At 43.3% G+C, this 26,021-nt stretch overlaps 1 protein-coding gene across 1 annotated transcript; it reads left to right on the top strand.

The window, feature by feature from the left end:
- The first annotated feature begins 6,552 nt into the window (after positions 1-6,552).
- LOC132891236 (uncharacterized) lies at positions 6,553-10,346 on the top strand. The gene is made up of 4 exons (XM_060928711.1): positions 6,553-7,424; positions 8,779-8,928; positions 9,274-9,486; positions 9,584-10,346. The coding sequence occupies exons 1-4, from the start codon at positions 6,600-6,602 to the stop codon at positions 10,166-10,168; spliced, it is 1,773 nt and encodes a 590-aa protein (XP_060784694.1). The 5' UTR covers positions 6,553-6,599; the 3' UTR covers positions 10,169-10,346.
- The last annotated feature ends 15,675 nt before the right edge of the window (positions 10,347-26,021 follow it).

The following is a 26,021-nucleotide window of genomic DNA, read 5'->3' as shown; positions in this document are numbered from 1 at the left end:
GGCCGAGGCAGGATGACCTGGGGCGACCCGTCCTGGATTAAAGGCGTAACCTGCTACAACTGCAATCGGAAGGGACACATTGCTCGAAATTGTCTCCACAGTAACAGGCAGAAGCCCTGTGAGGAGTACAGCAAAGCAGACTGATGGGCGGACTCCGGGAACAGGCCCCACACAGAGAACAGGGGAGGTAACACACACACACACCTGATGATACACATACACATAGACAGGAGCATTCACATAACGTTAAACACATTAGTAGCAGCACCTGCATGCAACAGCAAGACTACACAGAAACGCCCGATATACCAGTCCAAATAAATACACCTGAAGTTGCATTAAGTTTGTTAAAATACACAACTACTCCCTTTTCTAAACTCCCTTGTATGCCCCTCACTGTGTGTGGGCATGTGTTAACCTTTTTAGTAGATTCTGGAGCAGGACACTCAGTGATACAACATGGGGTACTTCCAGTAGACCCACCGCTCAGCTCAAATTCTATTCAGACAGTGGGCATCTCGGGACGACCTGTAACCGAAACTTTCTCAGTCAACCTCCCGTGTGAAAGCGAGGGAGGAATAGTTACGTCCCACTCATTTCTCATCTCACATACATGTCCAGTGAATTTGTTAGCACGTGATTTAATGTGCAAATTAGGAGTAAATCTCATGTCCACTCCAGATGGGCTAACCATTGAAGTAAGTGAAATGTGCGGTGTGCAGTATGGGTTTGGAAGCCCCCTGTATGTGTATGTCTGGCGGCTCTGCTCAGATCAGCTCACACAAACTCCAAAACGCCTTGTACAGCTCGCACGCTTGAACACCTCATCAGTTGACACAGATTATATGAAAGAGGAAGATTTGCATTGTACAGCGCATGTTCACCAAGGGCAAGACGTAGAGTTTGAAAAGACTTGGTTTGCAGACCCCCACACACGTGAAAGATTGACCCTCAAAACTACATATTGGTCTAAACATTGTGCTGTGCAGGTCCATTTTACTCGTTGTCCAAACAGCTGCATCGATGCTAATCGCAGTGTTCTCAAACATGTTATGTACGGCCTCAGAACAGAGGACTCTGAGGTTGACTGCTGCCAACATGATTTCTTTGACATCATTGATTCCACGGGCGCAGATAGAGGGGGGGACGGGGGGGATTCGTCCCACCCAGATTTAAATTCACCTCGTTCGGTCCCCCCCACTTATAGGGAGGAAAAAACGTCTATGCTGTCTTTCTTTGCATAAGGCAAACCTCACGGAAAAATCAAAAGACTAATTACCATTCGGTTTATTGAGGTGCACAGCAGTGTATACAGTTGCAACTGCGCAGACTGCACAGGTTGCGAGCTCGAGCTTGGTTGCTATGGTTACCCACAAGTTTGACAGGCATATCGGGGACAGCGCCTCCTAGTTCAGGACCCCAACACGGCATGATGAAGGGTGCCAAAAGGCAGAAAACGATTGCATCGTTTTTTCAAAAAAAAAAAAAAAACGACTGTAAGTAAACTGTGCCTTACTTTATCATATCACCTTGCAATTTTTTGATAGTCTGTTCAAAGTAATGTCGTAGTGAAAGTAAAATCGTACAGAGTAGTGATGCCTGTCTGGTAGCCTCCTTCTTTCGGTGGTAGCCTGTAGATACAGTGCTCAGAAGGCAGTTTTAATGTTTAATCTGGCGTTCCCTGCCATAATTTCAGCGAGCATATTGTTTCATAAGGAAACTTTGCGAAGAGTTGTTGACTGACTGCCGCTCACGCAACACACAGGCATAGTTAGAAAGTCAGGATGCGCTGGTTTACACTTTACACACACACACGTAGCCCAGACTCTCGCTATGGTTAACAGTTGGAACTTAGCGGTTTTAAAACTAGTTTTGCAGTTTCTGTGCGTGATGATAATGTGTAAACTTTGGATTTCCATAGGCTATGTTAAAATGTTATCATTGTCCTGGCCTGCAGGTAGTTCCTGGTGATGGCAGTGAGGGAGGTGAAATAACATGTATACACACTACCGTTCAAAAGTTTGGGGTCACCCAGACAATTTTGTGTTTTCCATGAAAAGTCACACTTTTATTTCCCACCATAAGTTGTAAAATGAATAGAAAATATAGTCGAGACATTTTTCTGGCCATTTTGAGCATTTAATCGACCCCACAAATGTGATGCTCCAGAAACTCAATCTGCTCAAAGGAAGGTCAGTTTTATAGCTTCTCTAAAGAGCTCAACTGTTTTCACCTGTGCTAACATGATTGTACAAGGGTTTTCTAATCATCCATTAGCCTTCTGAGGCAATGAGCAAACACATTGTACCATTAGAACACTGGAGTGAGAGTTGCTGGAAATGGGCCTCTATACACCTATGGAGATATTGCACCAAAAACCAGACATTTGCAGCTAGAATAGTCATTTACCACATTAGCAATGTATAGAGTGGATTTCTGATTAGTTTAAAGTGATCTTCATTGAAAAGAACAGAGCTTTTCTTTCAAAAATAAGGACATTTCAAAGTGACCCCAAACTTTTGAATGGTAGTGTGTGTGTGTGTGTGTATATATATATATATATATATATATATATATATATATATATATATATATATATATATATATATATATATATATATATAAATAAAATATACACACACACAATATATATATATATATATATATATATATATATATATATATATATATATATATATATATATATATATATATATACACACACACACAAAATGGAATCATTTGCTGACAGCTCAGTCCCCCCCAGTTCAAAAATCCTATCTGCGCCCCTGATTGATTCTATACCCCATGTCTCATTAGCAAAACCGCGAGCCGCCCATTGGAAAGACGTGGGGAAGTGGGTCAAGAAGTGTGCAGCCAATGACAATGAATGGTCCCGAACAGAGGACCCTAGTGTGTTTTGTCAAAGGCTTGGGGTCTACAAGCAAAGTCAGGCTGTGTGTGTGCATGTTAAGCGCAGCGTAATACTAGCCACTGATGACCAGGGTCCTGGGGACCCCAGCCATAGTGGCCTGTTTGTCTCTGTTTCCACAGGCATAACTCCAGCAGAGGTGCACCCCAAATTGGCGGGAGTTCCAAATTCCGTTTGGGCAAAGGGTAAACATGATGTGGGCCTAATAAAGAATGCTGAACCAGTGGTGATCACCCCCAAATCGGATTTCAGGCCTAGGCAGACCCAGTATCCACTCAAACCAGAAGCAGCTGCAGGTATAAAACCAGTCTTTGATTCGTTGCTGAAGGCAGGTGTAATTGTCCCTTGCCTGGACTCTCCAGTGCGCACTCCTATTTTTCCAGTTAAGAAGGCAAGAAAATCGTCTCAGCCCGATGAGTGGAGGTTTGTCCAAGATCTGCAAGCAGTCAATGCTGCGGTTGTTCTGCGCGCACCTGACGTCCCTAACCCATACACCATTTCGGGCCAGGTGCCTGCTGACAGTAAGTGGTTTTCAGTGGTGGATCTAGCAAATGCGTTCTTTTCTATTCCTATACATAAAGACAGCCAGTATTGGTTTGCCTTTATGTATGATGGTCGTCCATACACTTTCACTCGTTTGTGCCAGGGTTACTGTGAGTCCCCAACCATATACAACCAGAGCCTCAGAGACAGCCTCGCTTCGTTAACTTTGTCACCAAGATCAGCTTTGCTGCAGTATGTTGACGATTTAATGATTTGTGCCCCAACTAAAGCTCAATGTGAGGATGACACCATAACGCTACTGCGACACCTCGCTAAGGAAGGTCATAAGGCTAGCCTCACAAAATTACAGTTTGCAAAACAGAAGGTGCATTTCTTGGGGCATGATATCACAGGGGAGGGAAAAACGCTGTCTGCAGACAGAGTCTCAGCTATTCAGAAAATTCCCAAGCCGATCACTGTGAAACAAGTTTTGTCATTTTTGGGTATGTGTTCCTATTGCAGAGCATTCATTCCGAATTATTCCATCCTGGAAAGTCCAGTGAGAGAGCTCGTGCATGGTTCATCCCTCACCGCTTCATCACCTGTCATATGGACACCAGAAGCTGAAGAAGCATTCCTGGCCCTAAAAGGCGCCCTGCAGACCACACCCACACTGGGACTGCCTGATCTCAATAAACCATTTGTTCAAACTGTAGATGAAAAGAAGGGTTTTATGACCTGTGTTCTTTTGCAGAAACACGGGGATAGATTGAGACCTGTAGCTTACTTCTCCAGCAGGCTGGATCCAGTGGCGGCTGGACTTCCTGTTTGCCTGTGTGCAGTTGCTGCAGCTGAAAAGGCGGTAACTGCCTCCAGAAATATTGTGGGGTATTCTAACCTCACCCTTTTGGTCCCACATGCTGTCTCCCTGCTTCTGTTGGAGAAAAAGACATCACATTTGTCAGCATAGAGATGGTTGAAGTATAACACAGTCATACTTGATATGCCTAACATCACTGTGAAACATTGTACTGTTCTGAATCCTGCCTCTCTTCTCCCTACAGAGGACGATGGAGAGCCACATGACTGTGTTGCTCTCACTAACGATTTTTGTTCCCCCAGGGCAGATTTAAAGAGCGACCCTTTGGAAAATCCAGACATGATCCTCTATGTGGATGGTTCAGCCTCCAGAGACCCAGAGACGGGAAAGAACAAAGTAGGTTTTGCCGTAGTCTCAGATCACGAGGTCCTCAAGGCGTCACGTCTGCCCTCGAACCTGTCGGCGCAGGCTGCAGAGCTCTGTGCCCTCATTGAGGCATGCAAATTGGCGGCAGGGCAATCTGTCAATATTTTTACGGACAGTAAGTATGCATTTGGCGTTGTGCACGATTTTGGCACCATTTGGAAACATAGAAATTTTCTCACTAGCACAGGATCTCCCATTGCACATCATAAACTGGTCTCTGAGTTGTTGGATGCTGTTCTACTCCCTAGAGCTATTGCTGTGTGTAAGTGTGCTGCCCGTACTAACAATACTGATCTTGTGTCTCAAGGGAATGCCAGGGTGGACGCGGCAGCTAAGTGTGCAGCCTCGGCTTCCAGTTCACCCTCTAACCTTGCCTTTCCTCAGGTTTCTACCCCTTGTTTACAGCTAGCGGACCTTCAGAGCACTGCCACCCAGGACGAGAGACGAGTCTGGAAACAGGCAGGCTGTATCCTTGCAAACTCGGTCTGGGTTTGTTCCTCGGGCCGTCCCTGTCTACCAAAATACATGTTCCCTTTCTATGCAAAATTGGCACATGGGCCCACCCATGTGTCAAAAGGGGGGATGGTAGCAGAAGTAACAAAGAGATGGTTCACAAAGGGGTTTTCAAATTATGCTGCAAAATTTTGCAAGCAATGCTTGATATGTGCACAACATAATGCAGGTCAAGGTATCAGACTAACTCAAGCAGCACACCCAATACCAGACAAACCATTTGATCACCTCCAAATGGACTTTATTGAACTGACACCTAGTGAAGGGAAAAGGTACTGCCTGGTAATAGCTGACATGTTTTCAAAATGGGTAGAAGTATTCCCCACAGCTAAACAAGACTCAGAGGCGGTAGTCAAAGCACTCCTGAGAGATGTAATTCCTAGGTGGGGTATACCTAGCAAAATCTCAAGTGACAATGGAACACCCTTTGTTAATGCAGCCCTAAAGAAAATAGGAGCATTCCTAGGGATAGACCTGAAACAACATTGTGCCTATCATCCTGCCAGTGCGGGAGCAGTAGAGAGGGAAAATGGGTCACTTAAAAATAAACTAAGCAAAGCTTGTGCAGAAACAGGGCTAGGATGGACAAAGGTCCTCCCTGTAGCACTCACACAAATGAGGATGCAAACTAGGCCTAAACATGGGTTAAGCCCATTCGAAATTCTGTTTGGACGAGTACCCAACACGGGGATAGGGCTAGCTCAAGGAACACTGCAGGACACCACACTGTATGATGATGCAATGTTGAATTACTGTGCAACGTTGTCCTCTGCTTTGAAATCTATCCACAAACAGGTAAAAGAAGCACTTCCCAAACCCGCTGAGGGACCTCTGCACGATCTACAACCAGGGGATTGGATCGTGGTGAAGGACTTCCGACGAACCAAGTGGAACAAGCCACGGTGGAACGGCCCATTCCAGGTCCTGCTCACGACCCCAACGGCAGTGAAAGTCACAGGCAGAGTGACGTGGATCCACGCTAGCCACTGCAGGAGGGTTCCTGAACCGGCTGAGCAGGAGGGAAAAGAAGGCCTAAGTGACCCAGATGCTGACTAAAGCTCGAGAAGAAAGAAGTGTTAAGTACAGAACCCCAACCATAAGGTGGGACAAGTGGTAGCCCGAGACTCAGGAGGAGAGGTAAGCGATTATCATTCAGAAGGTGCCCTACATGACCGCTTTCCTGCTTTGATCTAAACCACGTGGCGAGCAAGTTCCACGGGACTGAGCGTGACAGCACAGTTGCGCTGTTGCACCCTCAATAGAGAAGAGTATTTAGTATCTAGTCAGTAAAACTGGTTTCAGAAGTCCCGAGTTTCTCCAAGCTCCGGTGAGGTGGGACGAGGGCTGATAGGGTATTCTCGCCCTCTGAGCACCAATACACATCAAGAAGGGCAAGGGTTAACTCCGAGACCTAGTTAACACAAAATGAAGGGGGTAAATCATTATAAACTAGGTCCAGTCATGAGCCTGAGCATCTTGATCCTAATGGGGCTCATGGGAGGATTCGTGTGGTGGTCGATACAGGGAACCCAGACTGACACAGAATCGAGACGAGGGAGACATCCAACTCATAATTTGTATTGGCAGTATGCTAATTTTACAGTTAAACAAGCGAACAGGTCAAATTGTCTAGTTTGCTCAACTCTGCCACACACCGTTACACAACCATTCGTGTTCGAGATCGCCAACACAACGGATGAAGACACTGCGCAAGCATGGCGAGCTGTGATGGAAGCTGTCTGCAATGATGTAGAAGACTGTAGTGTCACGTATCAAGGTGGGGGAGATGACCCAAGGGTAGAAATTAGTGTAAATGAATTAGGAAAGGGGATAAATTATACCTTATGCGCAGGGCGAAAGGGTGATCCAAACTCAAACCTCGTAGGGAAGGTCAAGGAAACTAGGTGTTCAACCATTTGCACTGTGCAGGGTTCAGTCCCAAATCCAAATGTGACTTGCACGGGACGAAGTGGCACTCTGTACAAGCAAGGCAGAAAAGCAATAACAGGAAGTGACTTAGGACCAGGAGGGAATCTAACTCAGTTAGCGGGTCCAACCTTCTATTACCCAGGCTGGCAGTGGAAGTGTGGTCACTATGTGTATAACTTTCTTCTGGTAGATTGGAAAGGCACGTGTGCCCTGGTCCAATTAGATGCCCACCTAATAATAGCAACCCCTGAGACGAGTGGCAGACGACGCAGAAGTGTCGACGATGATTTTCCTCCTCCAGAACATCAGCTGCAACCCAAGGTGAAGAAATTCTTTCAGGCACTGTTTCCACAGTACAGGATAACACAACTCTGGAATGAACTTGAGGTGGTGCATTATAGGCTGGCGCAGTTTGTGAATTCAACCATAGAGGCCATGGAGGGCGTGAGAACTGAATTGACCGCACTCAGATTAATGACAACACAGAATCGCATGGCCCTCGACATCCTTTTGGCAAAGGAAGGTGGAGTGTGTGTCATGATAGGAGAACACTGTTGTACGTACATTCCTGAAAACGACGGAAATCATGGTAACATCACTGAGGCACTGAACAAGATGCGCAAGGTTGCTGAACAATTACGAGCAGACGAACATGGAGGAGATAAAGACAGCTGGTGGCGTTGGTTTAGTGGATGGAAGACTCTAATTCTATCCACCATACCGGTCCTGGGCTTAGTGATTGTGATGTTATGTTTGCTCCCTGTTCTCTGTCAATGTTGTATGTCTGTGTTTCAGAGGCAGCTGACAAATATCGGTTACTAGATGGTGAAAATAGACTCCGATGACGTGCCTGACTGGCCTCCAAACCCACACGAAGACTATAACCCACCGTTCCATGACATCAGCACAGTTGACATGAAATTAGTCCTGACTTAAAACACTTTCATTATGATTGTTTCCTGTTCTATTATTCCTGATCTATGTATATGGCTTGCTAGCATTTATTTAAGATGTCTATGTCTTATAAAAACAGCCTTATCCCTGTACACTCAGACGTGTTAAGTCGAATCTCTCTGAGAACTCTTATCACTGAAACTGTGTACAGTTCTTTTCTTTCCTTTTAGTAATTTATCCTATAGGATAAAAAGGGGGAATGTGAGGGGAATTTTTAATGGATGAACATTATTATTCTCTGTGTTTCTGTGTGTTGAGCTCAAGTGCCCTATACTGAGAGAGATGTTTTTTTCCTATGTTGTAATCGCTTTTCTGTGGCCTTGGTGGTAATGAGCAGGGTGCTTGAGTTCATCCTAGCTTGCATCTTCTCATGATGTAACCACCTTTCCTGACCTTGGTGGTGATAAGCAGGGTGCCTGAGTTCTCATAACTACGCATCCGCCCGCACGCCAGGTGCACGCTCTAACAAAGCTTCATAGAAAATCTTGAGCCAATCACGTGAAGATGCAAGCAGTAAACAAATGCCTTTAGAGTATAATAGATAGCAGCCACTAAAACACAACTCGGAGAGCGCGCGCGTACTCACATCACTAGAGGTGATGTTCTGCTTTAATTTTCTTTCTTTCCCTTCTTATATACCTTTGTATGATTTACTTTAATAAATGACTGAAAAGACGACTGTTAAGCGTTCTGAAGTGTTTATTAGAAATTTCCATTACAGTCTTCACATAGGTATGACCCAGCAGGGCAAAGATCGCAAGAAGAGGGTGTGCCAAAAAAAATCTGGCATCAGGAGACAATCACAAAGCTGCAGCTCAGTGTTTACATTGGTGTCCTGGCCATTTTTAAGGAGTATGTCATGGTTTTCCAGGTGGTTATTTGCCTTTTGTTTGTCATGACTGTAACTGTTGACCATTGAACAGTGTTTGTTTATCATACACATATTTACACATATTTCAGGGATTGTATGGCCTAATAGTAAGGGAGTTGGTCTTGGGGTTGGAAGGGTGCATGTTTGTATCCCACTCTTAACCTGTAGGAAGATTGAGTGTGGACTCCTGTGTACATCTTCATCCATGGTGGAAGTGCCCTTGAGCAAGGCATCTAACCCCACATGGCTCCAGGGAATGTAACCAATACTCTGTACCTAAATAACTGGCAGGTGCTTTGGATAAAAGTGTCAGCTAAGTGTAATTTAATGTTTTTCCTTTCACAGGGAAGTGAAACATTGGTGCACAAGCTACATGAAAAACAGCTTGAGCTGTTCATGTCCTTCTTTGCCTGCTTCATTAAGGGGGAGTACTTCACAGCATTGTCACCCAGGGCTCTTGTTAACCTGGTCTTGGAAGACCACATGATTTTGCCTGCAAGAGAGATCTATGTTGGACAGGATGCAGACGCATTCAGGTCAAAGACTCTAAATCATGCCGTAAGTACTCTGCAGCATAGGAACTATTAAATAACTGTTCTAGCCATATATTGGGAATATGCACTGATCATTAACTTTATGTTGCACTATATTTTAGCTGCTGAAGCCATTTATGGAGAAGCTAAAAATGGCCTACACAACCACTGCTGCATATATGCAGGCAAAGCTTCCCTTGAACAGCCAGACCCTGAAAGCCCTCTCCGCTCTGGACCCACTTTTGAGAAGCCATTCTCAAGGACCCATCCAACTGAAGAGGCTGAGTGGAATGTTGAGCCACCTCCTTCCGCCAGGCTGTGATGTCCACCAAGAAATCCTGAAGTTCAGTGTGGATCTGGCGTTGCCTGTCTACAAGGAGGGAGATTGCTTGGTGGAGTGGTGGGATCACATCTTTCAGAAGGAGAAATATCAGGCCCTCACTGCACTAGTGAAAAGTGCTCTGTCCATCTTCCATGGCCCCAGGGTGGAGTCAGCCTTCAGTCTAATGAATGAAGTGATTGACTCCAAAAGCGGGAATATGAATGTTGTGACCTGCAATGCCATTCAAACTGTAAAATATAACCACCTGGCAAGAGGGAAATCAGCCGTGGAGTTGTTTAAAAGGGAGGATGTGTCTTGTGGGGAGGTGGATCGTGTGCTGTGCAAAAACATCCGGACAGCCGGAACAGCTGACAAACACCAGTGACAACAGCGTTTGAAAAATGCTGAATGTGGATGGTCTCACAGTGCAACAGCAAGCAAAGCCCAGGTGGCTGAGAAGGAGAAGCAGGCCAGGCTGAGGCACGCAGCTAAACACAGGAAGAGGGCCTGTGAACTCCTGGTGCAGGCCAAAAAGAAAAAACAATAAAATGGCTGTAAAGAAAGCGTCCACTTGAATTGAATTGTTGTCCAATAAAGACATGTTTATGGAAAGTTATTTTGTACTGTATTAAATTCAAGATGTCACTGGTTGCAATTTTTTTTGTAACGTAGACTACGAAATGTACTTTTGCGCGCGTGCCGTGTGTCTGTGCACCCTTCTCACCTTTTTCACCCCTGACCAGTTTGCATGCCTGCAACTTGCCCAGAGAGTCTCTTAACTTTATCTTCCAACTCTTGCATTGTGTCTGACGTGTCATTAGCAATGTCTGCTAGCTCTTTCAAGGTTTGGGTTTGCAAGCCCATTTGGGCTTTAAGCGCTGATATTGCTGTGTCATTCTCAGTTCTCAATGTAGCTATCTCCCCTCTCAAGGTGGTGGTTACCTCAGCAATCTCCTCCTCGATCTTGTTGCAGATTTCGGACTTCACGAGCGCTAACTCTGAGTGGAGTGTTGTTATAGCTTTTAGCACGTCGTTGCTATCCGCTTGGTGGGCGTTGTCGCCGGTCCTGACCTCCGTGGTTGAGCCCGAGGCTTCGTGTTGGCCTGTCTCGTCATCGAGGTTGAGTTTTGTATTAACTTTTCTCTGCATTTTCCAGGCGTCTCCTTTGACTCACAACTTTCTAACCTTAAGCCTTGACGGTTTTCCTGAGTTTCATTTACAAGGTTTTGTTATATTGGCATTTTTAATTAAAATCTGCCAGAGCTACCGGTGAGCGCGTCCTACTCGCTCATCGCTCAACAACACCTCCCGGGCTTGTGTGAAACGAAAGTTTTCTTCATCTTAAAGACCTCACCTTGATCTCCACTGTTTCTGTTAACTGCCATTTCTTAATAACATTACAATCTGAGGAAACCGCTACCTGAAAACACTTTGCTACATTTTTGTAGCCTTCTCCTGCTTTGTGAGTATCAATTATTTTATTATTCAGAATGCAAGGGAGTTGCTTAGAGGAGCCCATGGCTGTTGATTTTATGGACAAGTTTGAGGAGTCAGAGAATTTATACAGCCTTGAAATCTGCATCATCTGACCTTTCCTAACGAATAATTTGAACAAGCCACAGCTCAATAAGCTAATTAAGGTCTAGAACCTTGGTAAAAGTTACCTGAGAACTCAAATGTATTGGGGTGCCCAAACTGTCGCATGGTGTTCCTTTTTCTTTTTTCACTCTCCAATTGTACAAAACAAAAATAATACACAAATATTGCAGAAAACACTGAAAATAAATGTCGTCTTTACCTTTATGCCTTTTGGTGATCAGTTCATCTTCTCGCTTAACTATTCACAGTAACGGACATTTTCAGTAAGGGTGCCCAAACTTTTGCATGCTACTGTATCCTGTTTTAATGAGAGTCAACCCACAATCAGTGAAGTCAAATCAGTCTTAGTTGAGCAAGTCAGTAACGGTATTTCTTACTTTCACCATAAATTTTTATTTGTATGACTTTGGTCTATAGCTGTAAAAGGCCTCGGCCTTAAAACCGGTTACCGCAGTGATGTCACGCACTCAGGGCTGGCTGGCTCAGTGGGGCAGCTTGAATGCCAACTTTGCGGTTGATTTTTAACTCTCTGAAATTATATATATATATATATATATATATATAATATATATATATTTTTTTTTTATTCCCGTTTATGCAGCATACAAGAGTCAAGGATGGAGATGCTATCCACTCCTCAGAAATTTATTTAAAAATAAAGGGTCTGCGTATCTCCTTTAACTGTCTGAGCTTATCTGTGAGCCAGGGTTTTTCATTATTGTAACTCACCCTGGTTTGTGATGGAACGCAGCAGTCCTCACAGAAGCTGATGTTGGATGTCACAGCCTCTGTGTATTCATCCAGACTATTGGTAGCAGTCCTGAACACATCCCAGTTTGTACAGTCCAAGCACACCTGAAGGTTCTCCGCAGCCTTATTGCTCCACATCTTTGATGTCCTCACTACAGGGTTCCTCAGCTTTAATTTCTGCTTGTATGCAAAAATCAGGTAGACCATGACATGGTTGGAGTGTCTCAGTGCAGTGTGGGGGATGGCGTGATGGGCATTGCTGACTGTAGTGTAGCAGTGATCCAAAATATTCTCCTCTCTGGTCAGGCATTTTATAAACCGTTTATATTTTGTGTAGTAGTTTGTGGTTGAGGTGACCTTTTTTTAACGTCACCAAGGACAATAATTAGGGAGTCTGGGTTAGTATGCTCCACACTCAGTATCTGGTCAGCCAGCATGCACTGTGCATCCTGCACATTGGCCTGCAGTGGAATGTAAACACCAACCAAAATTAATGAAATTAACTTACAGGTGGAGTAAAAGGGTTTACAATTAATGATAAATGATTCCAGGTTGGGAGAACAGTGTTGCAGGATCAGTGATGCATCACTGCACCAGCTGCTGTTTAATGAAAAAAAAAAAGCTTCCACCACCCTTTGTTTTACAGGAGAGATCCATGTTACAGTCCGCTCTGAAAAGTTGGAAACCAACAAACTGCAGCACGGAGTCCGGAATGAGTCCACATAGCCACATCTCTGTGAAGCATAAGACGGAAGATAAATGAAAGTCCCTGTTTCTCCCCCCCCAACAGCTGGAGTTTGTCCAACTTGTTGCACAGTGAGCGCACACTGGAGAGAAATATCGCAAGCAGCGGAGTGTGAAGTCTGTGCCAACTGAGGGACATGAGCACACCAGCGCGTTTTCCTCTCCTCCAGCATTTCACTGAGTGAGCAAAGGTGAGAGCATCTTTGACCAGAATGTCCAATATTTCCACGGATGACACCAGAAAAGTTGGTAATAAGTCCACTGGAGTTGTTCCCCTGATGTTCAAGAACTCTTCTCTGGTGAAAGAGATTCAAGTATCACAGTAGTGAACTGAGTTTACAAACAAAATTAAAGCCGCTAGCGGCCTTGACGGGCCCTCGCACATGTGGTTCTGCAACCCAGGACATTTCGCCACCCAACAAAAGTCACATGTCATGTATTCATCAAATGTTCAAAGGTGATGTGCATGTTGCAAATGCCATGACTGCTTGACAGATGAGAAATAGACAGACAAAGACTCTGTGTGTGTGTCTTTTTCTGTGGTGTGAAAATGTACATTTATATATGTACAAAACTATACATGTGTTTCCTCCTTATCTCCATCTCGCGTTGTAATCTTAAGTCATCTTAGCTTTCTTGTGTCTGCAGTGTGTGTGTGTGTGTGTGTGTGTGTGTGTGTGTACATGCAGAGTTTTCATATGTCTGCAACAAAATGCACAATGATGGCAGGTCACTATTATTGTGTGTGTGTGTGTGTGTGTGTGAAAGAGAGTGAGTGTGTTTATAGATGTTGCGTGTGCATGTGAGTGCATACTTCTGAGAGTGTATGTGTGTATGCATAAATATGCATATGACTGTGAGTGTATGTGTGTGCACAGAATTGTATATGTCACCCATTCTCATGTGATTATTCATGTGTGTATACGATTGCAACTGTGTGTGTGTGTGTGCATGCGAGTGTGTTGGTGGTGCTATGTCAGGCATGTCATAGATCAATCCGTCAAAGCATTGAAAGTTTTTGGCACATTTCCTGCTTGGCCAGATGGTGATACTGTGCTAGGCCTGTGAATTAGACATGTCAATATCATCAGAATCACGATATCCAATATTTTGTAAAGTTTCAGATCAATCCATCAATGAATTGAAAATTTTTTGCCCATTTACTGCTTGGCCAGATGGTGGCGCTGTGCTAGGCATCTGAATTACACACATGAATATCATCACAATCATAATACACAATATTTTGTAAAGTGTCAGATCAATCAGTGAAGACATTGCCAATTTCTGGTATATATTTCTTGCTTGGCCAGGTGGTGGTGCTGCACTAGGCATCTGAATGACACATGTGGATATCATCACAATCATAATACACAATATTTTGTAAAGTATCAGATCAATCAGTTAAGGTATTGCCAGTTTCTGGCACATTTCCTGCTTGGCCAGGTAGTGGCACTATAACAGGCAGGCCCATTGGGTGTCAGGTTATCATAATAATCATAATATCTATTGAAGTAAGAAGTGTCTGACCATACAGTCAATGCACTGTGGCTTTCTGACATGTTTCCTGTTTATGTGGCAAGATATTAAATCATAAGGCCATTTCAACATATTAAAAGATCTCAAAAATCCCTTTTTCAGTTTAATATCAGCAACATCTTGACATCACGTATAACAAATTTCACATGAATCTCATGAACCGTCTAGGAGGAGTATGTTAAAAATGACCATGTGTCCAAACGCATATAAGCCCAATTACCTCACTTCCTGTTGGGCGTGGCTAATGCAATGTATATCAGAAAGTTGTTCGTCTTGGGACGAACTACATACCTACTGAATTTGGTATGTGTAGCTGAAACTATATGCCAATCCAAGGACTCCATGACATTAAGGGGGCATTATGAAGTCCCTGGGGCATACCCGGGGCCAAACATCTGTGGCTGAGAAGCGGTTACAATGACTGATGTGTGTATCAAATTTCATGAGTTTTTGTGCATGGGAAATGCCTCAAAAAAAGCCAAGCACGACAGAAAAATAATAATAATAAGAAGAAGAAGAATCCTTCGAAAAACAATAGGGTCTTCGCACCGAACGGTGCTCGGGCCCTAATAATAATAATCCTTCGAAAAACAATAGGGTCTTCGCACCGAACGGTGCTTGGGCCCTAATAAGAGAAAACAACGTGCACCAACACACCAAGGCAGCCATCCATGGCGCCATCTTGGTGTAAATCTCAGAAACACTGGGCCTGACATAGTAATACATCCTGAACAGGATGCCTTGTTTATCGCAGGGCATCACATACAAACATTCAGACTTGGGTCAATTTAAAATCTGGTATCAACAATCCACCTACTGGCATTCTGGCAGATGTAAGAAGATCCCACATGGGCATGGTGTGAACCTCCTTATGTGCAGCCAATAAGTCATTTAAAAAAAATTATTTATTTATCTTTCTGTAATTACAAACACTGCCATTATCAAAGTTATAGTTGGGCGGCATGGTGGTGTAGTGGTTAGCACTGTTGCCTCACAGCAAGAAGGTTCTGGGTTTGAGCCCAGTGGCCGACGCGGGGCTTTTCTGTGTGGAGTTTGCATGTTCTCCCCATGTCTGCATGGGTTTCCTCTGGATGCTGTGGTTTCACCCACAGTTCAAAGACGTGGTTAGGTTAACATGGAGTGGCCTTGGGCTGAGGTGCCCTTGAGCAAGGTACCTGGCCCCTGGCTGCTCCCCAGGCACTGTGGTGTGGCTACCTGCTGCTCTGGGTGTATGTGTGTGTGCATGCGTGTGTTCACTGCTTCAGATGGGTTAAATGCAGAGGATGAATTTCACTGAGCTTGAGTGTGCATGTGACAAAGGCAGCTTCTTTAAATTTGCATTAGCTTTTATTTAATCTTTGATTTTTTCTTTCAGTTTAGTTTTAGCTAGTTTTACAAGTGTATAAGTCACTTTAGTTTTAGTTTGAAGATCTGACTAGTTTTAGTTTTTATTTAGTTTATCAGGTGTCCATCTTTAACACATGGCAAAACTTAAAGTGCCATTCCACCATTGGATGTATTTTTTTGGCATAAAATACAATATATTTTATGACAACATGACTAGACAGAGAAATCTTTTAGCTTCAAAATGATATATCAAACATAATTTTTTGACAACGACAAGTATATTAATTTTGCGACCAAAGTCACCTACCCTTTTAATTTCCGTGCGGTAGTGAAACGTGATGTCATCGGCAGGTTCCCCTTCTTGTGTACCACGTCACGTGTGACGTGGCACAGATTATCAGCAATGGCGGATAGAACGCGATTGTCAGCTTCGGAAAAGAAGCGAAGGAAAATAGCAAGTGATGCCCAAAGGAGACGGTCGATGGTGAATATCGGCACAGCAATCGACAAGTGGAAATCGCGTTCTATCCGCCATTGCTGATAATCTGTGCCACGTCACACGTGACGTGGTACACAAGAAGGGGAACCTGCCGATGACATCAAGTTTCACTACCGTGCGGAAATTAAAAGGGTAGGTGACTTTGGTCGCAAAATTAATATACTTGTTGTCAAAAAATTATTTTTGATATATCATTTTGAAGCTAAAAGATTTCTCTGTCTAGTCATGTTGTCATAAAATATATTGTATTTTATGCCAAAGAATACATCCAATGGTGGAATGGCACTTTAAGTGCATTTTGGGTTAATCGCCATTTTGAAGGCATTCTGTGGTCAAGGCCACATCCATTTTTTTTCTAGGTTTCCCACCTGGAGTCAACTAGAAGTACTTTCTTTTCTTCCTTTAAAGGAAAAAAAATATTCATCACATGTATATTAGAGCACAGTGAAAATTATTTCTCTGCATTCAACCCATCTGGGGATGTGAGCATACACCCAGGAGAGCACAGGGCAGATGCCTTTCTCGAGGGCACCTTCAGCTATTCCTGCTGGTGCAGGGAATCAAGCCAGTGACATTTTGGTCCGAAAGCTGCTTCTCTAATCTTTAGATCATGTGTCATTGGTGAGATAGTACAACCGTGTTGTGTGAAAGGCTGCACTAAGAAGTCCTGTGATGAAAAAGGTAGAAAAGTTAACCATGGGGCAAGACGACAGCGTAAGACACAAACATCACTTTTGCCAAGTCGTGTGTGTTTGCTCTGGACATTTTCATATAGGTTCTTCAACAACAACAACAAAAAATCTCTTAATGTTAATATATGTGCTGGTTTTCTGTCTTCTAAAAAAAAAAGCTAATATATCCATCCATTGTTTTGGAATAGCCACACTAGTAAACAACAGCCACCCAGGCAGGGCAGCAGACACAAGTTGTGGAAGTCCAATCGGATTGTTGTGAGCATACACATCCTCGTCTCCAGATGGCAGTAATGTAACAAATCGTGCAGAATCATCTATAATTAAAGGCGCTAGCAGCCTTGACAGACCCTCGCACATGTGGTTCCGCAACCCAGGACATTCCACCACCCAACAAAACAGTCACATGTCATATATTCATCAAATGTTCTAAGGTGATGTGCATCTCCTCCTTATCTCTAGCTCACGCTGTAATCAAGTGTACATTTTGCTGCAGACATATGAAAACTCTGCATGTACATTCATATGTCTACAGCAAAATGCACAATGATGGCAGGTCACTATTAGTGTGTGTGTGTGTGTGTGTCAGAGGGAGAGAAAGTGTGTGTGAAAGAGAGTGTGCTCATAGATGTGTGTGCATGTGAGTGCATACTTGAGTGCATGTGTGTATGCGTAAATATGCATATGACTGTGAGTGTGTGTATGTGTGTGCATGGAATTGTATATGTCACCCATTCCCGTGAGTATTCATGTGTGTGTATATGATTGCAACTGTGTGTGTGTGTGTGTGTGTGCGTGCTACATGTATATGAGTGCGAGTGTGGTGTTGGTGCTATGTCAGGCATGTCATAGATCAATCCATAAAAGCATTGAACATTTTTGACACATTTCCTGCTTGGCCAGATGGTGATACTGTGCTAGGCATATGATTTAGACGTGTCAATATCATCAGAATCACGATATCCAATATTTTGTAAAGTTGCAGATCAATCCATCAATGAATTGAACATTTTTCCCCATTTACTGCTTGGCCAGATGGTGGCGCTGTGCCAGGCATCTGAATTACACATGTGAATATCATCACAATCATAATACACAATATTTTGTAAAGTGTCAGATCAATCAGTGAAGGCATCGCCAATTTCTGGCACATTTCCTGCTTGGCCAGGTGGTGGTTCTGTGCTAGGCATCTGAATTACATGTGAATATCATCACAATCATAATAGACAATATTTTGTAAAGTGTCAGATCAGTCAGTTAAGGCATTGCCAATTTCTGGCACATTTCCTGCTTGGCCAGGTGGTGGCGCTATAACAGGCAGGCCCATTGGGTGTCAGGTTATCATAATAATCATAATATCTATTGAAGTAAGAAGTGTCCGACCATACAGTCAATGCACTGTGGCTTTCTGACACGTTTCCTGTTTATGTGGCAAGATATTAAAATCATAAGGCCATTTCAACATATTACAAGATATCAAAAATCCCTTTGCAATGAAATATCAGCGATATCTTGGCATCACGTATAACAAATTTCACATGAATCTCATGAACCGTCTAGGAGGAGCATGTTAAAATTCATCATGTGTCAAAAAACACATATTCAAAACTCTATTCTTTCCTTGGCCAGTTGGTGGCACTATACCAGACAGGCATATTGGGCATCTAGATGTCATAATAATCTCATCTCATCTCATCTCATTATCTCTAGCCGCTCCATCCTTCTACAGGGTCGCAGGCAAGCCGGAGCCCATCCCAGCTGACTACGGGCGAAAGGCGGGGCACACCCCGGACAAGTCGCCAGGTCATCACAGGGCTGACACACAGACACAGACAACCATTCACACTCACATTCACACCTACGGTCAATTTAGAGTCACCAGTTAACCTAACCTGCATGTCTTTGGACTGTGGGGGAAACCGGAGCACCCGGAGGAAACCCACGCGGACACGGGGAGAACATGCAAACTCCACACAGAAAGGCCCTCGCCGGCCCCGGGGCTCGAACCCAGGACCTTCTTGCTGTGAAGCGACAGCGCTAACCACTACACCACCGTGCCGCCTGTCATAATAATCACATTCTCTAATAACTTGAAAGTTTTCAGCCAAATCATTAAATGTATTATGACTTCATGACACATTTCCTGTTTCTGTAGCGATTATTAAAATTCATAATATTGCCATTTCAACATATTACAACATGTCAAAAATCCCTTTGCAATTCAACATCAGCAATATCTTGGCATCATGTTTGCCAAGTTTGACATGAATCTGATGAACCGTCTAGGAGGAGTACGTTAAAAATGACCATGTGTCCAAACGCATATAAGCCCAATTACCTCACTTCCTGTTGGGCGTGGCTAATGCAATGTATATATGACAGTTGTTCATCTTGGGACGAACTATACACTTACCAAATTTGGTATGCGTAGCTGAAACTATATGCCAATCCAAGGACTCCAATGCATTAGGGGGCACTATGAAGTCCCTGGGTCACACCTGGGGCCAAACGTCTGTGGCTGAGAAGCGGTTACAATGACTGATGTGTGTTTCAAATTTCATGAGTTTTCGTGCATGGGAAATGCCTTAAAAAAAGGCTAGCGTGACAGAAAAATAATAATAATAATTAAAGTCGCTAGTGGCCTTGATGGACCCTTGTACATGTGGTTATGCAACCCAGGACATTCCGCCACCCAACAAAACAGTCACATGTCATATATTCATCAAATGTTCAAAGGTGATGTGCATGTTGCAAATGCCATGACTGCGTGACGGATGAGAGATAGACAAAGACTCTGTGTGTGTGTGTGTGTGTGTGTGTGTGTGTGTGTGTGTTTCCGTGGTGTGAAAAATGTACATTTATATATGTACAAAACTATACATATCTCCTCCTTATCTCTATCTCACGCTGTAATCTTAAGTCATCTTAGCTTTCCTGTGTCTGCAGTGTGTGTGGGGGGGATTTTTGATTTTTTTTGCAGTGTGTGTGTCAAAACATTGAAAACCTTTGGCACATTTCCTGCTTGGTCAGATGGTGATACTGTGCTAGGTATGTGAATTAGACGTGTCAATATCATCAGTAGCTGTCGGTCCACTAAACAAAAATAATTAGGTGTTGGGGAATAATCTTTTTATGACCTACACTTGATTGACTTTATGATTCTGCAAAGCATTTTAGGGTCCGTCATTTATATCAAAAATCAAATATCCCAAAGGGATATCAAATATCCCAAAGGGAGATCAAAAATCCCTTCACAATCTCTTGGTATCAGCAATATCTTGGCATCAAGTTTATGTTTGACATGAATCTGATGAACCGTCTAGGAGGAGTACGTTATAAATGACCATGTGTCCAAACGCATATAAGCCCAATTACCTCACTTCCTGTTGGGTGAGACATCATCCAAAGGGTAGAACTTTGAGTAGAACTCCAAAGTTTCGTGCATGGGAAATGCCTCAAAAAAAGCCACGCGTGACAGAAAAATAAGAATAAAAATTTTTTCCCCATTTCCTGCTTGGTCAGATGGTGTCGCTGTGCTAGGCATCTGAATTACACATGTGAATATCATCACAATCATAATACACAATATTTTGTAAAGTGTCAGATCAATCAGTTAAGGCATTGCCAATTTCTGGCACATTTCCTGCTTGGCCAGATGGTGGCGCTGTGCTAGGCATCTGAATTACACGTGAATATCATCACAATCATAATACACAATATTTTGTAAAGTGTCAGATCAATCAGTGAAGACATTGCCAATTTCTGGCACATTTCCTGCTTGGCCAGGTGGTGGCGCTATAACAGGCAGGCCCATTGGGCATCAGGTTATCATAATAATCATAATATCTATTGAAGTAAGAAGTGTCCGACCATACAGTCAATGCACTGTGGCTTTCTGACACATTTCCTGTTTATGTGGCAAGATATTAAAATTATAAGGCAATTTCAACGTATTACAAGACATCAAAAATCCCTTCCCAATTTAATATCAGCGACATCTTGGCATCACGTATAACAAATTTCACATGAATCTCATGAACCGTCTAGCAGGAGCATGTCAAAACATTCATCATGTGTCAAAACACACATACTCAAAACTCTATTCTTTCCTTGGCCAGTTGGTGGCACTATACCATACAGGCACATTGGGCGTCTATAAAAAAGGAAAGGCTTCAGCCAAATCATTAAATGTATTATGACTTCATGACACATTTCCTGTTTCTGTAGCGAGTATTAAAATTCATAATATTGCCATTTCAACATATTACAACATGTCAAAAATCCCTTTGCAATTCAACATCAGCAATATCTTGGCATCATGTTTGCCAAGTTTGACATGAATCTGATGAACCGTCTAGGAGGAGTACGTTAAAAATGACCATGTGTCCAAACGCATATAAGCCCAATTACCTCACTTCCTGTTGGGCATGGCTAATGCAATGTATATATGACAGTTGTTCATCTTGGGACGAACTATACACTTACCGAATTTGGTATGCGTAGCTGAAACTATATGCCAATCCAAGGACTCCATGGCATTAGGGGGCGCTATGAAGTCCCTGGGCCACACCTGGGGCCAAATGTCTGTGGCTGAGAAGCAGTTACAATGACTGATGTGTGTATCAAATTTCATGAGTTTTCGTGTATGGGAAATGCCTCAAAAAAAGCCAAGCGCAACAGAAAAATAATAATAATACTTCGAAAAACAATAGGGTCTCGCACCGAACGGTGCTCGGGCCCTAATAAAAAGCTGCTAGCGGCCTTGACTGGCCCTCTCACGTGTGGTTCTGCAACCCAGGACATTCCACCACCCAACAAAACAGTCACATGTCATATATTCATCAAATGTTCAAAGGTGATGTGCATGTTGCAAATGCCATGACTGCTGGACAGATGAGAGATAGACAGACAAAGACTGTGTGTGTGTGTGTGTGTGTGTGTGTGTGTGTGTGTGTGTGTGTGTGTTTCTGTGGTGTGAAAATGTACATTTATATATGTACAAAACTATACATGTGTCTCCTCCTTATCTGTATCTCACGCTGTAATCTTAAGTCATCTGCTTTCCTGTGTCTGCAGTGTGTGTGTGTGTGTGTGTGTGTGTGTGTATACATGCAGAGTTTTCATATGTCTGCAACAAAATGCACAATGATGGCAGGTCACTAATATACAGATTTAGGCACTGCCTAAAAGCGGAGCTCCCATCTGTTTCTGGGTTGTAGAATTTTCTAATATCATAGCCAGTCTCTTTTTGTTTTATTTCTTTACACACTAGCACTGGCCACTAGGCGGTGTGTATGACTGGTAATTACTAACACTGACCACTAGGCGGTGTGTCTCATCTCATCTCATTATCTCTAGCCGCTTTATCCTGTTCTACAGGGTGGCAGGCAAGCTGGAGCCTATCCCAGCTGACTACAGGCAAAAGGCGGGGTACACCCTGGACAAGTCGCCAGGTCATCACAGGGCTGACACATAGACACAGACAACCATTCACACTCACACCTATGGTCAATTTAAAGTCACCAGTTAACCTAACCTGCATGTCTTTGGACTGTGGGGGAAACCGGAGCACCCGGAGGAAACCCATGCGGACACGAGGAGAACATGCAAACTCCGCACAGAAAGGCCCTCGCTGGCCACGGGGCTCGAACCCGGACCTTCTTGCTGTGAGGCGACAGCGCTAACCACTACACCACCGTGCCGCCCATTAGGCGGTGTGTATGACTGGTAATTACTAACACTGGCCACTAGGCGGTGTGTATATAACTGGTAATTACTAACACTGGCCACTAGGCGGTGTGTGTATGACTGGTAATTACTAACACTGACCACTAGGCAGCGTGTATGACTGGTGGTATACGTTCACGGACAAACCACAAAAAATCGACTCCATGGGTTTACCATTTTTTCTTAGGTACCTGTATGATGCTCCGCTCGGAGCTCCACTATAGGGGTGTTCACATGGCACATATTTGCATCGATGCTGCACCGATGTATTTTGTTGCGATATATCTTATACCGGTGTAAATTTTGTGGAGCGTTCACACGTCACAACCCTGCTTACTAGAGAGAAGCGTGTTAGCACCGGTGCAGCCCCACTTGCAGTCACACGGCAGTTTTTGCGACCATGCAATAGTCGCAAAAACTTTATTACTGTAATTTCCTTTGATAGTAATGAAGTTTTTATATCATTTCCTTTTATTACTATCATTTCCTATCATTATTACTATCATTTCCGATAGTAATAATGCAGAAATGAAATATGCACATGCGTGAAAATGTACTTCCTTTTCCCGGTTGTCATGGCATCATCAAGCGCTGGGAAAACAATGTGGATGAAGACACCAGTGTTGCCAGATATTGCTGACGTTTTCCAGCCCAAAATATGTTCAAATCCGCCAAAATGCACTTAAAACCGCCCAATCTGGCAACACTGGAAGACACGCAGTTCTGTTGTTGTTGATATTCGCCATTTTGGAAGCGCAAAATACCAGGATGCAAATTATGCAATGCCCGTATGTAATCAACTCTCCTCACACGTAGCGAGTCTACCACTGTAGCGTTCAGACGTCCCATTTTATATTGGTGCTGCCCCGCAAACTAGCATTTAGTGGTAAATTTCTTAAACCACCTCCCGAGCAGGGTTAGATTTGCACCAGTTTAAGCAGCTTTCAGGGGCTACACTGGTATAACTTTGTACTGTGCGAACGCTCTACCAGGGCAGCCCCGGTGCTACACCGGAGTAAAAGTTGCCGTGTGAACACCCCTTATGAGTGTGAGTGTGTTGGTGGCGCTATGTCAGGCATGTCATAGATCAATTTGTCAAAGCATTGAAAATTTTTGGCACATTTCCTGCTTGGCCAGATGGTGATACTGTGCTAGGCCTGTGAATTAGACGTGTCAATATCATCAGAATCACAATATCCAATATTTTGTAAAGTTTCAGATCAATCCATCAATGAATTGAACATTTTTTGCCCATTTCCTGCTTGGCCAGGTGGTGGCGCTGTGCTAGGCATCTGAATTACACATGTGAATATCATCACAATCATAATACACAATATTTTGTAAAGTATCAGATCAATCAGTTAAGGCATTGCCAATTTCTGGCACATTTCCTAATTGGCCAGATGGTGGCGCTGTGCCAGGCATCTGAATGACACATGTGAATATCATCACAATCATAATACACAATATTTTGTAAAGTATCAGATCAGTCAGTTAAGACATTGCCAATTTCTGGCACATTTCCTGCTTGGCCAGGTGGTGGTGCTATAACAGGCAGGCCCATTGGGCATCAGGTTATCATAATAATCATAATATCTATTGAAGTAAGAAGTGTCCGACCATACAGTCAATGCACTGTGGCTTTCTGACACATTTCCTGTTTATGTGGCAAGATATTAAAATCATAAGGCCATTTCAACATATTACAAGATATCAAAAATCCCTTTGCTATTTAATATCAGCAACATCTTGGCATCAAGTATAACAAATTTCACATGAATCTCATGAACCGTCTAGGAGGAGCATGTTAAAATTCATCGTGTCAAAAAACACATATTCAAAACCCTATTCTTTCCTTGGCCAGTTGGTGGCACTATACCAGACAGGCATATTGGGCATCTAGATGTCATAATAATCACATTCTCTAATTACCTGAAAGGTTTCAGCCAAATCATTAAATGTATTATGACTTCATGACACATTTCCTGTTTATGTGGTGAGTATTAAAATTCATAATATTGCCATTTCAACATATTACAACATATCAAAAATCCCTTTGCAATTCAACATCAGCAATATCTTGGCATCATGTTTGCCAAGTTTGACATGAATCTGATGAACCGTCTAGGAGGAGTACGTTAAAAATGACCATGTGTCCAAACGCATATAAGCCCAATTACCTCAGTTCCTGTTGGGCGTGGCTAATGCAATGTATATATGAAAGTTGTTCAACTTGGGACGAACTATACACTTACCGAATTTGGTATGTGTAGCTGAAACTATATGCCAATCCAAGGACTCCATGGCATTAGGGGGCGCTATGAAGTCCCTGGGCCACGCCTGGGGCCAAACGTCTGTGGCTGAGAAGCGGTTACAATGACTGATGTGTGTATCAAATTTCATGAGTTTTCGTGCATGGGAAATGCCTCAAAAAAAGCCAAGCGCGACAGAAAAATAATAATAATACTTTGAAAAACAATAGGGTCTTCGCACCGAACGGTGCTCGGGCCCTAATAAACTGAATGAAGGAAAGACTAATGACTTTTGGGGGTGAGGTGTGATCCGGGATTTGCAGGAAGTGAGGTAAATCCAGGAAGTGAGTGAGATGGAGGAGATTGAGGAGGCAGACGAAGGTGATGATCTAGCATCAGGCGACTACAATGAGAGAAATACATACTCAGGAGAATGGCAGAGGGTCAATCGAGGATGTAAGAAAAGGAAAGAACTAGAACCTGATGAAGAGAGGAGAGAGGAAGGTAAAAGAAATGAAATAAAAGTTATCCTTAGATTCCAATTCCCGTGTACTCTAAATCCTTTAAAAGTTAGCGAGGCAGTATACAAGCTAGTAGGTGAAGTACAAACAGTCAAAACTTTAAGAGATGGCAATTTGATGGTTGTGTGTAGGGATAGAGACCAGCAGCAGGGGTTAATGAAGTGTAAAACACTATTGGGGAAAGCGATAAAGCCGCAAGTGTGGGAGGAAAAGGGAAAGTGTATGGGTGTGATATCTGGAATATCTACTGAGTTGACAGAGGAACAGATCCGAGTTAACATGAAAGGGGTTAGAGTCACCAAGGTGAAACTTTTGCCTATTACAAGAGATGGAGTTACAAGTCCTAGTTTGTCAGTTACGATAGCTCTGGACGAAGAGCGATTACCGAAAAGAGTTAAGATTGGGTATGTTAGTTATGCAGTACGATCATACATTCCTCCACCAACAAGGTGTTTTAAATGCCAAAGGTTTGGGCATATTGCTGCAGCCTGTAGGGGTAAAGCCAGGTGTGCTAAGTGTGGGGGGGGAACATGAATATGGTAATTGTGCTGTAGGAACTAAAATAAAGTGT

Source organism: Neoarius graeffei, chromosome 9 (assembly GCF_027579695.1).
Source record: "Neoarius graeffei isolate fNeoGra1 chromosome 9, fNeoGra1.pri, whole genome shotgun sequence".
Lineage (NCBI taxonomy): Eukaryota > Metazoa > Chordata > Actinopteri > Siluriformes > Ariidae > Neoarius > Neoarius graeffei.
The sequence above is the reverse complement of the archived record's forward strand: the minus strand, read 5'-3'. Positions and strand labels throughout refer to the sequence as shown.